Below are 14,847 nucleotides of genomic sequence, written 5' to 3'. Positions count from 1 at the left end.
CTTCATAACTTTAGCCATGAACATCCTACAAAGGCTCAGTTCCATATCCTCTACTATTCTCACTTTAGACTCTTAGGAAGTTCATCAGTTCACAGGATTTAAAATGCCACTTCTATGCACATAATTTCCCAATTCACATCACCGGCTCTGACCCCTCACCTGCTCTACCAATTCACATTTCCTCCTGCCTTCAGGACATCTATCTGGCTGACCATGGCGCCTTAAACTTAGCATGTCATATATAGAAAAGGCATTTGATTTGCAAATATAAAGTATCATTATGCCAGGAAGTGCCAGATGTGGAACACATGGAACAGGAAGTTCCAGAGTTCTGAGTAGTATGGATTTTTTTGAGTCTATTAATAGTCAGGTTTTGCTAATTGCAACAAAGGCACTCAGACTGCAGGCTCTTCCCTGGGGCAAAATATGCTGACTGCAGCAATCAGGAAATTGTTATGAATCCATTTGTGCCTTTGTGGCATTTTCTAGTTTAAATTTCAGGCGTGAAAGACAATGTCATGAATTGTTTAGGTCCTTGAGGAAAAAATTCTGGGAATTATGTTTGCTGGATGACCTTAAAAAAGTCATTTAACCTCCTGGTTTCAATTCACTCTACTGGTTCTATGAAATGGACAATAGAAACTGGTCTACACAGAGGTGCTGGGAGATATAATTAACATCTCTAAGTCATGCGAGGGTCATGCAAAGTGAGCAAGTACTTCTTTCCAAGTGATGCCCAGTGTCACTGTAGGAAGCCAAATGAGAACATACACAAGATAGAGGCTCTTACAGAGGCAGATCTTTAACAGTTTTTCCAAAATCTGGGTTGGCCGTTGTAATATCGCTTCCGTCTTTCAACTGATGAGTTTCAGATCGTCTCATTACCACATAACGCTGGGATCCTGAAACAACAGAAAAAGGAAAATTAAAAGGAACACAAGAGATGCAGATGCATTAGCTAAAAACAAGCATACTGAGAAAAAGAGAGGTGGTCTTGGTGGCTTCTTAGCAGTGTCTGCTCATATAATTCTACCTATTCTGTTATTTTAATGATTTTGATACAGAGATGAAAAGAAAAAAATCTAAAAATCATAACATTTTGTCCTTTTTTAGTGCTCCCACCCTCAACAGTGAGAACATCATAATTTTATGAAAGTGTTGAGAAGTCCATGAAAAAGAAAAATCAGCACTTCTGACGGTGTCGCCACTATTAGAAGAACAGAAATAGATTCAAAGACAAATATCACCAACAGGTCCAGGTGGGAGAGGAAACAAAAGTATTTAACAGGGGCCACCCAAAGTTAAAAATTTACCCACTTCTTTAGCTGAATGCATTCAAAAACTTGCATGCCACACGAATAAAAAATAATAGCTGTTCATGGCTTCCTGGCTTAAAGAACACCAAAAATATAACTGTCTCCTCCGTTCAGACTGTGAGCCTGTCACTGGGCAGGGATTGTCTCTATCTGTTGCCGACTTGTACATTCCAAGTGCTTAGTACAGTGCTCTGCACATAGTAAGCGCTCAAATACTATTGAATGAATGAAGTCAATGAAATAATGATTTTTGCTCCACTGGGTCAAAATGAAAAGAATATTCATAGATTGGGTACAAAGTACTCTTATGAATGATATCATTAATGTTTTTTCCCTTGATCCAGGACATTTGAGCTGAAAATGATACATAAATAGAGGGGGGAAAAAGATAAGTCACATTAATGGAAGACTAGAAGCAGAGGATCCAGGAGTAAGAAGTGCTAGCCCTGCTTACTGTTGCAGGTGACCTTGCAGTTGCTGAATAATTTATTCTTATTATGGTGCAGGAATTAAGAAATCAAAGCATTATACCTGGCAGTTGACGAGGATAGCCAAGGATGGGCAGGGCAATGAGAAACGCAGCAGCTCCAGCCCCTACGAAGCCTATCCACCAGGCCCCAACCCATAGAGGATTTTCGGGGGTAAGGTCAGTACTGTGAGGGAAGCAAAATTTCAAGTTAGTGGTCAACAGAAATATAGCCACAGTACAGTATATTTAGGTATTTCCAAGTGCATTCAGTCTTCTTATTTCATCCATCTAAAAAATTCCACTCTAAAAATGGGGGAAAATAAAATCCTAGCCTTCTCCTTCCCACACCCCCCAGGTTCAAGATCCTGCCTTCTTATGTCTTGTTAAATGTATGAAAGTCTCATGAACATACAGAAGTGGATTTCTGGATGTTGTTTGCAAAGTCCAGACAATAAACATGTGGGGTATGATGATGACAAGAGTGGTATTTAAGTGCTCATGAGGTGCCAGGCACCATATTAAGTGCTGGGGTAGATACAAGACAATCATGTTGGACACAGTTCTTTGTTCCTCATGGAGCTCAGAGTCCAAGAGGGAGGAAGAACAGGAAAAGAATCATTTTTTCATATGAGGATAGTGAGGCACAGAGAAGTGACTTGTCCAAGGTCACATAGAGACATTGGCAGAGCTAGGATTAGAATCCAGGTCCTCTAATTCCCAGGCCCGTGCTCTTTCCACTAGGCCATGTTGCTACTGTTTTCTATAAGCTCTGAGATTCAGAAGCACATTTGTAAAAGGTTAAAATGGGAAACTCCAGAAAGCTGACTTCTCGAAGTAATATTAGAAGTACAAATAAGGTGCTGGTTCTTCTTTCACTATATTTTCACAGATCAGCCCCTTCCTCTCCAAGATGGTGGCTGCCCTGAGCTAGATTACTGCATGAGCCTCTTCAGTCTATCTTATACTTTCAATCAGGATCACCTTCCTAAAAGGTCACTCAAAATGCATCTCTTCCCTTCTCAGAAACCCCCAGAGGACACTCATTTCTCTCTACAACAAACCCCTAGTCACTACAGTGTTTAAGACTCTTCAACTGTCTCCTCCATACCCTTCCACTCTCACCTTTCACTATACCCTAGCTTCCAATCTATGTTCCTCTCAAGTGTCACTCTTGATCCCCTCCCCCCAACCCCGACCTCTTGTGCAGTTCCTTCTCTTTTCAACAAAGTCCTGCTTCACTCAGATCCACCAAGCAGCATGGCCTAGTGGACACAGCAAGGGCCTGAGAGTCAGCAGGACCCAGGTTCTAATCCCAGGTCCACCATTTGTCTGTTGTGTGATCTTGGACAAGTCACATTTTTGTGCCTCAGTTAACTCATCTGTAAAATGGGGATTAAGAATGAGTCCCTTGTGGGACATGGACAGCATCCAACCTAATTAGCTTGTATAAATTCCAGAACAGCACACTGCCTGGTACATAGTATGCACTTAACCAATAGTATATACATATATAGCCCCCGTCTTCAAAGTCCTTGATTAGTTCTAACCTCCCTGCTCATCTCAGACACCCTTAGTGCTTTTGAATATATCTGTCTCTCTTTTTTCCACTTATTTACTCATTAGTTTGTAATGTACTCATTATTCATAATGTTGTTGTTATCAGTTCTATCTACATTAATCCCTCTTATTCCTGTTGTATGCATACTCTATCATGCTCATTTGATTGTACACACCTTGAGAGCAGGGACCAGAATCTTAGAATGCATTTCTGCAGACAATAGGCTCTCTTATTTATCAAGGATATTTACTAAGCGCTTACTATGTGCGGATCACTCTACTAAGCACTTGGGAGAGTATGCTATAGAGTTGGTAGACATGTTCCCTGCCCATTATGAGCTTGCAGTCTAGAGGGCGAGACAGACATTAATATTAATGATTGAATATTTAATACATTATGATAAATGATGTCGATAGCAATGATGACAAGGTGGTGAAGGACGAGGAAACACTTCACCAAAGTTTTGGGCAGAAGTTCCATGCTATAACAATATATTTGGGGTCAGATAATCAACCCCAAACCATATCGTATTTGTTTCATTTTTCAAGAGATATTTATGCTTGAGCCCTTTTAAAACTTTATGAATGAGAGCACAGATTCAACTGAAAGCAGCTAGAACTCAGCAAAAGGATTTTTCACCACATGTGTAAACTGAAAGCCAAAATGGTTCTTCTAAATAGTAATGAAAAAAGAAAATATGGTAGGAAACCCTTATCCTGTTTGGCAAATTGACCTTCTGGGAGAGGCTGTTCAAAATTTGGATTTGCCCAAACTCCACATGACTCCGAGAGATGGTGGCATAGCTGAGAATTTGGCTTGCAGTTAGTGAACTTGAGGAGAAAAGCAAAGTGCTACATATTTGCTCACTCAGTTAAATAACCAAGCTTTTGTTTCTCTCCTAGAAAGTTATGTAAAGAAATTGCCCTGAAGTGGTTGAGAAGATTTTATGCATTGTTGAGCCAATTATTCATTTCTAGACTCAAGGATGTTTCTGAACGGTCTTGAATCATCAGAAGTATCCGGAAATCAACAATGCCTTAAGCGCCTACCAAAAGCAATAGCACCATACTAGGCTTGTATATTTACTGCTCCACAGATCTGAGTAACATGAACAATAAAGTAAATGCCAAAGTTTTGGATGCACAGCCACATGCATTTTGTGCATATGTAAGCATTTTATATGGACATTATTCCATATGAAGCAAATGGAGTACTCAAACAGAGAAGCAGCATGGCCTAGTGGTAAGACCCTGGGCCTGAGAGTTAGAAGACCTGGGTTCTAATCCCAGCTCTGCCAGTTGCTTTCTGTGTGACTTTGGGCTCTATGCCTCAGTTACCTCATCTGTAAAATGGGGATTAAATATCTGTTCTCCTTTCTACATAGACTGGGGCCCTCTGTGGGTCAGGAACTGTGTCCAACCTGATTGCCTAGCATCAACCTCAGCACTCAGTCCTATGCTTGGCACATAGTAACTGCTTAATAAAGATAATTATAATAAACAGGTGAAAAACTTTACAAATCTTCTGGTAACTCTTGTGGAAAAATCTTGAGAAGAAATGGCTAGGAACATATAAACCAGTATCAGATGAATTCTATTACCAGACAGTTTAGCAAGAAGACCTTACTTTGGATAAGGGATTTACAAAGTAAGTTTTAAAAGTAACATTTTAGGCAAGGTAATGGCAACAGATACTCTTGATTAAAAAATACAGTTTCCTAATAACATGTGTAAACATTTCATAAGGACATCATATTACAGAAAGTTTGTCTTCAGAACACACTCTTGTTGTTGTACTCTCCCAAGCGCTTAGTACTTTGCTTTGCACACAGTAAGCCCTCAATAAATTCGATGGAATGAATGAACTCTGATTGACACCATGTGCATATGCACAAAAAATATTTCTTCCGACATTGTGTTCTTAGTCTGATGGAAGTTGTTTAAGAATGTTCTTATCGAAATGCATTATGAGAAGATGTCTTACAAGAGCATGTGCTTATTTATGCCTTTGGAAAAATTGTTATGGGTCTTTTCTGAAGGATGGAATTCTCTACAGCTTGTAAATGTGTCTGAGCTGTAAAAAAAGGCTACAAAATAATGCTGAAGTATGAATTTAAAATGAAAATTTAAGGTCTTTAGGGACTAATGATAATAATAGCCCTCCCCCAGGTTGCCACTTGTTGAACAACCACTGTTAAGGCCATTAATCCTATGTGTATGGTTCTAGAAGCAGCAAAGCTTAATGGCAGGACTGGAAGTCAGGGGACCTGGGTTCTAATTCCAGCTCTGCCATTGCCTGCAAAGTGACCTTGGGAAAGTCACTTAGACTTCTCTGCACTTCCTCATTTGTAAAATGGAGATTAAAGTATCTGTTCCCCTCTCTGGACCTCCATCTCATTTATCCCATCACCAACTACTTGCCCACATCCTCCCTCAGTCCTGGAACTCCCTTCCCCTTCATATATAACAGTCCATCACTCTCTACTCCTTCACAGTCTTCTTAAAAATCACATCTCTTCCAAGAATTCTTTCTGAAGCCATTTCCCTTACCCACACACCCTTCTGCATCGCCCATGGACTTGGCGATGTACCACTGATATTCATCTCAACCCCACAGCACTTCATATACATATCTTTATACTCTATTTCTCTTATCTGTAATTCATTTTAATATTTGTCTCCCACTGTAGACTGAACTCCTTCTGGTACAAGATCATGGGTACCAACTCTATGGTATCGCACTTTGCTCAAGTATAGTGCTCTGCACACAGTTAATGCTAAAGGGATTGATTGATTTGCTCTCCTAACCACTTAGGCTGTGAGTCTCATATGGAGCAGAATCTGTGTCTGATCTGTTATGGTTCAGAGAAAGCATTTAAAAAATACTACCATTATCATTATCCTAATCTGGGAAAGTGCTCATCCTCATATTGATGTTGAGAGACTTTAGTACAGCTCTGTTCTTTGTAAAATAACAAAAGTATCATCTGCATTTAAGAAAAAAAAAATGGTACTAAGAAAGAATACCCAATACCAAATACAGAGAATACACGCTAGTGGGATAAAATTGCATAGCATTTTTCAAACAACACCCCCCGGCCCCCACCCAGTGGTGCATGTTTTAATACAAATGCTCTCACACACGAACGGCAAGAATCTCCTGTAACTTCTGGAGGTTATACCCAAAGGAACTATCACCCTTATGAACCAAAATAAAAACAATTTTCTGAATATCACTAAGATTCACAACAGATTTTTAAGACAAAATGAAACAGTCATTTAGCTGCACTTACTGGCTGCCAATTTCTGTATAAATATTAAGTAGAGATCCTCCTATCAGGTAACCTGCAGCAGGGCCAAGTATTGCAGCAGTATAGAAAATAGCTGTAAGGAAAAACAAATTTGTAAGGTGGGGAACATGCACTGTTGTATTTTATATATTATTTTAAACCATGAAATATTTGTTTTTAACCCTGTTCTACTTTATAAGAACGTTTCAAGAGGAATTGCACCAATGTGAGGTTAAATTATTTTTCAAAAATAATCTCCTTCTCATGGGCAGGAAGCAACACATAGAAAGAGAAGCTCAACTGATCAGGATACTGCTTTCAAGATTATTCTCAAATCCAACTTTTGCCTTGTGTGAGACCATCTTGCCTAATGGTAATGTTTTCAGGATGTAGAGGGCAGAATAAGGAGAATTTAGCTAATATTCCACTGGCCAAAATTTCTTCTTGTTTGGTCAGCAGTCTCCTGTATCACAACTGCAAATATTTCTACAACGGTTGTCAAACGAGTGCGCTACTGCTCTCAAAGCAATATGGGAAAATGACAAGGAATCAGTGTCAAGTACTACAGCAGTGTTGCTTTCTGTTTTAACTCCATCATGCTAAATGCTTAAGGAGTGTGCAAAGCAGAGTTCTGGAATTTAAAGCTAAAAGAAAATCATGCTTTTCCCAACATCCAATTTTTTTTTTTAAAAAAACTCTTCTTTTAAGCTCCTCTTCTAGAATGCAAGTTCCTCGTGGACAGGGAACATGTCTAGCAACTCTATTGAATTGTACTCCCCCATTTGCTCAGTACAGTGTTTTGCACACAATAAGCACTCAAACATCACTGTTTGCTTTTTTTTCTGTTGACATGAAAAATGCATAATTTGAGAAAGAGATTTGTAAGAGGGTTGACCTCTTATGAAATAAACAGAAATTACTTTCAATGGTAAGCAAAACTGCTGAAGGTTTTATATAAAATATAGGCTCCCTGCCTTTGAGGGCCCACTTTGCTTACCAATGTAGACCGGAGAGTAGCTGGTCTTGACATTTTCATCTAAATAGGTAACTCCAAGAGTGTAGAGAGGTGTGGCTCCAATTCCATGAAGAAATTGCCCAAGCATGAAGATAAATCTGTAGTTTGAGAGACTTGAGGTACTTGGTGTACAAGGTGCACTCTGATTGGAGTGACACATTCCAATCTCTTCAGAGAAGTTCACTTTGTAGCTACTAGTGGCAAACTGAGGCAATGTAAACACAAAGGAGCCAAATCCCATGACTAGAATCCCCCAGCCCAGCCACTGAGGTTTATGTCCATTACCCCCAAAGTAGCTGACAAACGTCAAACAGACACATGCTGCAATGTCATATGAACTAGCAATCAGTCCACTCTGGTAACTATGGAGATCAAAACGTCGTTCTAATGAGGTAATGACTGTGTTTATGAGGCCATTTACAGTCATGCCTTGCAAAAAGGAAGCTAGACAAAGGAAAAATAGAATTCCCTTTGGTGTATTGCAAACCTGTAAACAATCAGGCTTAAAAGGCCCCCATCCACAAGCAGTATTTTCTTCATTGATTTTTTTGCACTGTTTTTTTGGTCCAGAGTTTGTGTCACAGAGAGGTCTTTTGCAAGAATCTAAGGGGCTGATGGCATTTGAATGTAAAGTGTCATTGCTCAACGGTTTACCGTGCTCCTGTGAATTAGCCATGTCACTATACCCATTTTCAACTGTCTCACTATGAGGCATTTCCATCAACAGTGGTATCCTTCTGCTTTGGGAATTTCCAATAGTTTGGCAAGGATTATTTTCCAAAGAGAGTAATGGAGTGATGACAGTTGAGATGTGTAAGTTCCAAGTTCTAAGTGTTCACTCAGTGCTTCATTCTGTAAGAAGAATAGTTAGTAGCATTAAAAGTTCTCTACAAAGTTATATTTCTTAACCTGGGACATTCACCTCCCAAATTAGCAATACTGGATTATTTTACTCACTATAATTTTATAATCTGGGTCAAAACCATTCTTTAGCACTAGTTTTTCCCTCTTCTATCCCTTCTTTGCCCAATTTGCATTAAAGAAGGTCAGGGTAGGAGGAAGAGAGGCCACATAATGATTTTTCAAATCCAAAAGGATTATGAAAACTGAGTATAACATTTTAGCCTGTGATTTTGGAAGGGGTAGGAAGTCGTATGCCTTGAATGACACAGGGAAGAAATATCAATACTTTTTTCAGTCAAATATACAGAACCTTGTACAGGAACATTCTTTTACTAGGAGTTCAATAAATTGTTGGTAATGGCAGGAAACATAAAATGTTTAGAAGCCTAGATATTTGACCAATTTTTACCACATAGAAGATTTTTCTTCTGAAACTTGGCTAATGAAAACCTCTCCCCCTCACGAAATGCAGTTGATAGTAAAGAGGACCTGACAATTAACCAGATTAAATGATAGCGCTTTAGGGCATTCAGGAAGTCACTGATATCTTCTGGATCATTAGTTCAAAGGAACTATATTTATATCATTAAATATTAGGTTTTCAGAAGGTGGAGATGAAATACTTTAGTACTAAAAGAGACAAACACTTTAGGACTTAAAAGTTTGCAACAAGTTTACTGACTGTTGTTTCAATGGCCTGAAAGTGTTATTGAATCACAAAAAGTGCTTAATTTGCTCAAAGGGAGTAAAATGATTTGGAAGAATCTAAACAATTACATTTTCTCAGCGGAAACAGTTCTGAAATGCCTATTGTTCAGACCTGCTTCTAACTTTCCACTAACCCCACCCAAACTTTGGCCATTCTATCCTTTTCATAGTCATGGCCACTCACTGGCTTCATGAGACTGCATTGCCTGGAATTATTTCCCCCTAAACAAAAGGCCTTGAATTATTAAAATACTTTAGCTTGATACAACAAAAGGAATGAAACAGTTACACAGCAAGGAAATTCCCTGAATGCCCTCGATAGGATTTATGGCAGAGACAATGGGCACAATCAGACTGATTTTTATGAAGGAACAAGCTATTTAAGTAAATAATTCCTCCACAAAGTCCCAAACATCCTAAAATAATCATACATAAAAACATTAGCATTTCCTATTAAAGTAGTTAATCAGGTAATTTGCTGACAGGAAGAGATTGCTCACTGTGGAAGAAATTAAAAAAACAAAAACTTACACTAATCCCCATGTCACTTGATATCAATTTAGCAATTTTCTAGGAACTTTCATGTCACTGAACTTCACATGCACTCTCAATTTTACCACATCCCTGGGAAAGTGTGTTAAGGGCAGGGATTTTACAGCCAGGCAGGTTGAGTCTATAAGACTAGTGGAAAGCACAGGCCTGGGTCTCAGAATACTTGGTTTCTAATCCCCACTCTGCCAATTATCTTCTGAGGATCTTGGGCAGACCACTTAACTTCTCTGTGCCTCAGTTACCTCATCTGCAAAATGGGAATTAAGACTGAGTCCCACGAGGACATGGACTATATCCAACCTGATTATCTTCTCTCTACCTCAGTGCTTAGACAACTCCCTGGCACATAATAAGCTATTAACAAATACAATAAAAAAAGACATTTATTCATTAGTCTCATGGGTACCTTCTCCCAGGCTGAAGATCTGTTTCTAAATGCTTCCAGGATGCCTGAGAACCCATTCAAGAATACTGACAGCCTGTTTTGTCCAAGGATCATCTTGTGCAACAGCTTCCATGTTCCCTCTTTCTGACCTTGACTCCAGAAATGGCAGGGGCAACAGTTCAGGGTCACTGGGGAAATGACCTCAGACTTAGAGGTCAACCACTGGGAACATGCCAATGGCTAGGGAGAAGCAGGAAAAGCTATTCTGGCCACACTTTCTCCAGCTGATCCTGTAACCTAAGTGTCAGTTGGAATAACAATGATTGAGGCATTTGTTAAATGCTTACTGTAGGCCAAAGACTGCACTAAATACTGAATTAGATACAGTATAAATAGATGACAGAGTCCCTGTCCCACATCGGGCTCACAGCCTAAGGAGAGGGCGAATAGATATTTAATCCCCATATAAACTCATTGTGGAAAGGGAATGTGTGTTTTTTGTTGTATTGTACTCTCCCAAGTGCTTAGTACAGTGCTCTGCACAAAGTAAGTGCTCAATAAATGATGAATATAACAAAGAAACCAAGACAAAAAGCATTTACAAGACTTGTCCATTGCAAAGCAGAGAAAGGGGCAGTGAGACCACTCTTTGCGTGGTATTTACTACTGGAAAGGCAGGTCTGCCCCAGCTGCCACTATTGGATAGGATGGGAGGGGAAAGATCAAAGATCTTTAAGGGTAAAACTACTTACTCTATTGTATTATCCCAAGCAGCTTAATACAGTGCTCTGCACACAGTCACCACTCAATAAATTCCACTGAATGGCTGATCTTCTTAGGGGGTCCTACTGGAAACCCTATCTCCTGGGAGTCCCCTGGCACAAAATGAAAAGTTGACATTTCTGTTTGAGGGAGTACTGTGAGGATACCCTTCTAATTCCTTCCTGCTTTTTTTTCCCCCATTAATGTCAGAACATTGAGCTTCCTCCTTAGCCCCATTCCAACTCACCCTTTGGAAAATATGACTGGTGACATGCAACCTCAAGTTTGCTCAACCAGGTCATGCTGAAATATACAAAATCAAGTGAGAATTGCAGCTGACAATATTCACAATTCTTTCTACAAATAAATATTGAAGATTTAGTCCAATTTAGAGGAACAGGGGATATTTCTGGTTCTTGATAGTTTTGGGAAACAGGTTTTACAGTTCAGCTTTGCGAAGCTTTACTACTCTTTACTGTCAAATGTTTACTCCCAAAATGGGAAAAAGTCACCATAAGAATCAAAGTGGACTTTAAAATTATGCTGAAGGGAAATGTAATTATTTGTACACAGTCTATAAAGAATACTTCTAAAATTCAAGTTTTGAAAAGTTTGGATGAGTGGTTTGTTTTTTTTTTTTTTTTAACCCTCTTCTAGTCTTTTAGCTTCAGATTGAAAATATTTCAGTCAAGATAGGAACATTCTCCTATCATATTTATTTGGTTACAAACCTGAGAAGTTCATATCTATTCAAGAAGAACCTCTATTAAATAATTAGGTTACAATGTAATACATTTCACAGAGCCAGCTGGAGGTTATAGACAGTAAAGTAAATTAATGTGAGTATTACAACTTGACACTAAATTCCAAAATCTGTGCACTTTCAGAAGTTGATTTCTACAGCAATTGTTCTTTTACTTTCATATGCTATTGGTCTATAATCTATAGACACAGTGCAGGCTAACGAGTTCATTTTCACTTGCAATTCAGGTAAAAAAACAGAGAGGGGGAAAAGGTCCAACTGTTTCAATGAAAGGGACTTTACCAAGAAAGAAATACTATATGAAAACCAATCAACAAATTAACAGAGCTTTCTAAATATAGTGAATGTTCAAATAGACACGGAAATCTCAATTGATACTTCATCTGGCTTTTCCTAATGTTTTAATATCAGATCTAGACAATGAAAATACTATTTTTAAAAGTTATGCTTTTAATTGCACTTTATGATAACTACATTGCAGTGTGACCTAGTAAAAAGGGCACCAAAGTTGAACTTGGGAGACACAGATTCATGTCCCATTTCCACCAATTGTCTTGCTGTGTTACTGTGGGCAAGCCACCTGGGCCTTAGTTTTCTCATGTGGATAAAGGGGAGGACACTGGAATCCAATCTGGAGTCCAAACTGTTAATCTTGTACCTACCCACAGTGCTTAGCACGTAATGACATTTATTAAGTACTTACTATTAACTAGTCAATTCTTAATATTCTAAACAATTAATCTTATACAGATTACATATTTAATGATTTCCTTTTAACTATTAATGTCTGGTTAAGTACCCATTAAACAGCAAATATTAGCCCCCTGCTCCCTAGAACTTTGAGTTCATATAACTGGATGTTTCTTCTAACAGTTAAACATTAGGAAATTTGTTTTAGCAGGAGAATTTGCTTTGCAATCCCAAAGTAATACTTTTGAAAGACTAAATCAGAGACAGCCAAAACGTAATGTGCATCCATTTCACCAATGGACCTGTACTTTCTGTGCTCAACAACTAAGACAGAAACTTTTATGCTTCTGCCACTGAATCCTAAGGCTTCTAAACTGTATTCTGTCTAAAGAATGAAGTACCAAAAGGTATTGGGAATGAAGTCAGCTATGAAAAAGAGTGGAGAGGAGTGGGGAAAATGGAAAGGAGGGAGTGTTCTTTATTTAAAAAGAAAAACGTTTAGGGAGAATGTTGATTTATTGGAGACAGGCTATCAGAGCATGGATTCTTTTCATGAGGACTGTAACCTTTAGATGACCAATTACTTCTTTCCCATACACAGGTTTTATAAATCCCCAAATTTTAAAATTTAGATGATTTTTAGAGGATTTATGCTTTGTATAGTACTATTTTTCTTTCTTGAGAACAGCAGAACAAAGCTGTCCTTTTAATGTCACACCCACTAATCTTAGCACTACTGAATAGAGAGGTTTTATCCTAGTGTGTGGGTATGGTTGAAAAGACCAACACATAACTGATAATCCCTTTTCTCTCTGCATATACAGAGATATTTTGCTATGCTGTTTTCATTTTGCTATTTGTGATATTTGGCATTTTTATTATTATTATTCAGGCTCTTACTACCTTTTATTAGCTTGTGCTCTAAAAGCCACCCCATTCTAATTTGCTGCATGCCAGGCTGGTTTGGCTACTGATATTGTCTCCTAGTTCTACGCCAATTCATTTGAAATTGAGGCTGACAATCAAGTATTACAATATTATTTAATACTCCATCCCTTACTGGAAGTTTTGCTTTAAAAACAGAACCCCCCATCCAAGTGAAAAATCTCACTTACCTCAGCCAATGCCACTAGCAAGTGAGCTTCTCTTTGAGATACTGTTTACTGGGCAGCCTTAAACACTTAGGGCAGTAATAGTCTGTAAGCTCTTTGTAAGCAGGGAACATGTCTACCAACTCTTTCGTATTGCACTCTCGCAAGTTCTTAGTACAGTGCTCTGCACAGAGTAAGCACTCAAGAAACATCACATCCTCATGACTTGTCAAAGGGATGCTTGTTGATAGCTGTCATGGAATACGGAGCAAACTAAGAAACATGCATGATGAGGGATAGGACACCAAGGAGGAAGAGCCCCAATTCTAAGCAGTACAAATCTAAACCAAGGACTTTTATGTATTCCCAAAGGATGTGTCCATTCATACAGCCACAGCAGTCCTGAAGAATAAATTACATTTACATGTTAATGCACCATATTACTGAGTAGAAATCCCTTCAAAGAATAGTTCACCTGCCATTATGTGAAGAAAACACTCCAACTCTAAATGTAGTCCCTACTGATCGCAATTAGAAGCAAAAGTCTGAAGAATACCTGTCAAGATCTACTTCAAATGCCTGTGTTCTTCAGTGTATGAGACTTTAATGATGTGTCATATGTCAAAAATGACACTATTTCAGTTTCCAGAAAATGAGAAAGTTGTTCATGGAAGCTTCTATGAGACCCCGATGTTGGAAAGCTCCTAGCCAGAGTCCTCAGCTACTGAACATAATTAACCTTGCATTTTCAGAATCTCAAAGTGGCTTTTGACCATAGATATTTGCTGCATGTCAGGTGCAGGACACCTTCAAGGCTCAATAGCACAGGACACTATTTGATCGGCTGGTTGCCCCGATAAGCTTCTAAAGATCCTAATATTTCTATTCTAACTTATATGTAAGTGGGTCTAACCTACAATTTTTACTACATTGTTTATGGGGAAAGGACAAGCTTTTTCAAACCTATTCTATGCTATCATACTTGAGAACAAAACAACTAACCTGAAGCTGGGGTCTAAATAAGACTTTTAATATCCTGGAGAACTCCCCAACTCATTAGGCTAAGAACCATTTATTTATTCTAGGAACCTACACACAAAACATGAAGATTATTAAATTCTTGCCAGAATTTGCAAAATTCTATATGCCGTCCTGCCCTTGACCAGTCTCACATTTCAATGTCAGTTGGTGTCAGAGTTGAAAGGCATTACAGAATTCCATTACCTAGTGATGCAAGGATGAATACTTAGGTTAAAAACAGTATCAAAGAGAGCAACCTCTCCTTCAGGAAACTGATTCCAAGTGTGGCAGCAACACAATGCCCAACCTCAAAGCAATTCTACATC

General features: G+C 38.7%; 1 protein-coding gene across 4 annotated transcripts in view; it reads right to left on the bottom strand.

The window, feature by feature from the left end:
- The window catches only part of SLCO4A1 (solute carrier organic anion transporter family member 4A1), a 50,100-nt gene that overhangs the window by 13,815 nt on the left and 21,438 nt on the right, over nt 1-14,847 (bottom strand). For 3 of the 4 annotated variants that reach the window (XM_016225336.3, XM_007655782.3, XM_007655783.4), the window contains exons 2-5: nt 7,630-8,499; nt 6,636-6,726; nt 1,848-1,969; nt 791-902 (exon numbers count right to left, since the gene is read on the bottom strand). In XM_016225336.3, the coding sequence (XP_016080822.1) occupies nt 791-902; nt 1,848-1,969; nt 6,636-6,726; nt 7,630-8,368 (1,064 nt within the window). In that variant the 5' untranslated portion in view covers nt 8,369-8,499. Of the gene's footprint in view, nt 1-790; nt 903-1,847; nt 1,970-6,635; nt 6,727-7,629; nt 8,500-11,204; nt 11,261-14,847 lie in introns of all 4 variants that reach the window. The other variant, XM_029070694.2, reaches the window with a different exon arrangement.

This window comes from Ornithorhynchus anatinus, chromosome 8 (assembly GCF_004115215.2).
Source record: "Ornithorhynchus anatinus isolate Pmale09 chromosome 8, mOrnAna1.pri.v4, whole genome shotgun sequence".
NCBI lineage: Eukaryota > Metazoa > Chordata > Mammalia > Monotremata > Ornithorhynchidae > Ornithorhynchus > Ornithorhynchus anatinus.
This window is presented reverse-complemented; position numbering and strand designations above follow the sequence as displayed.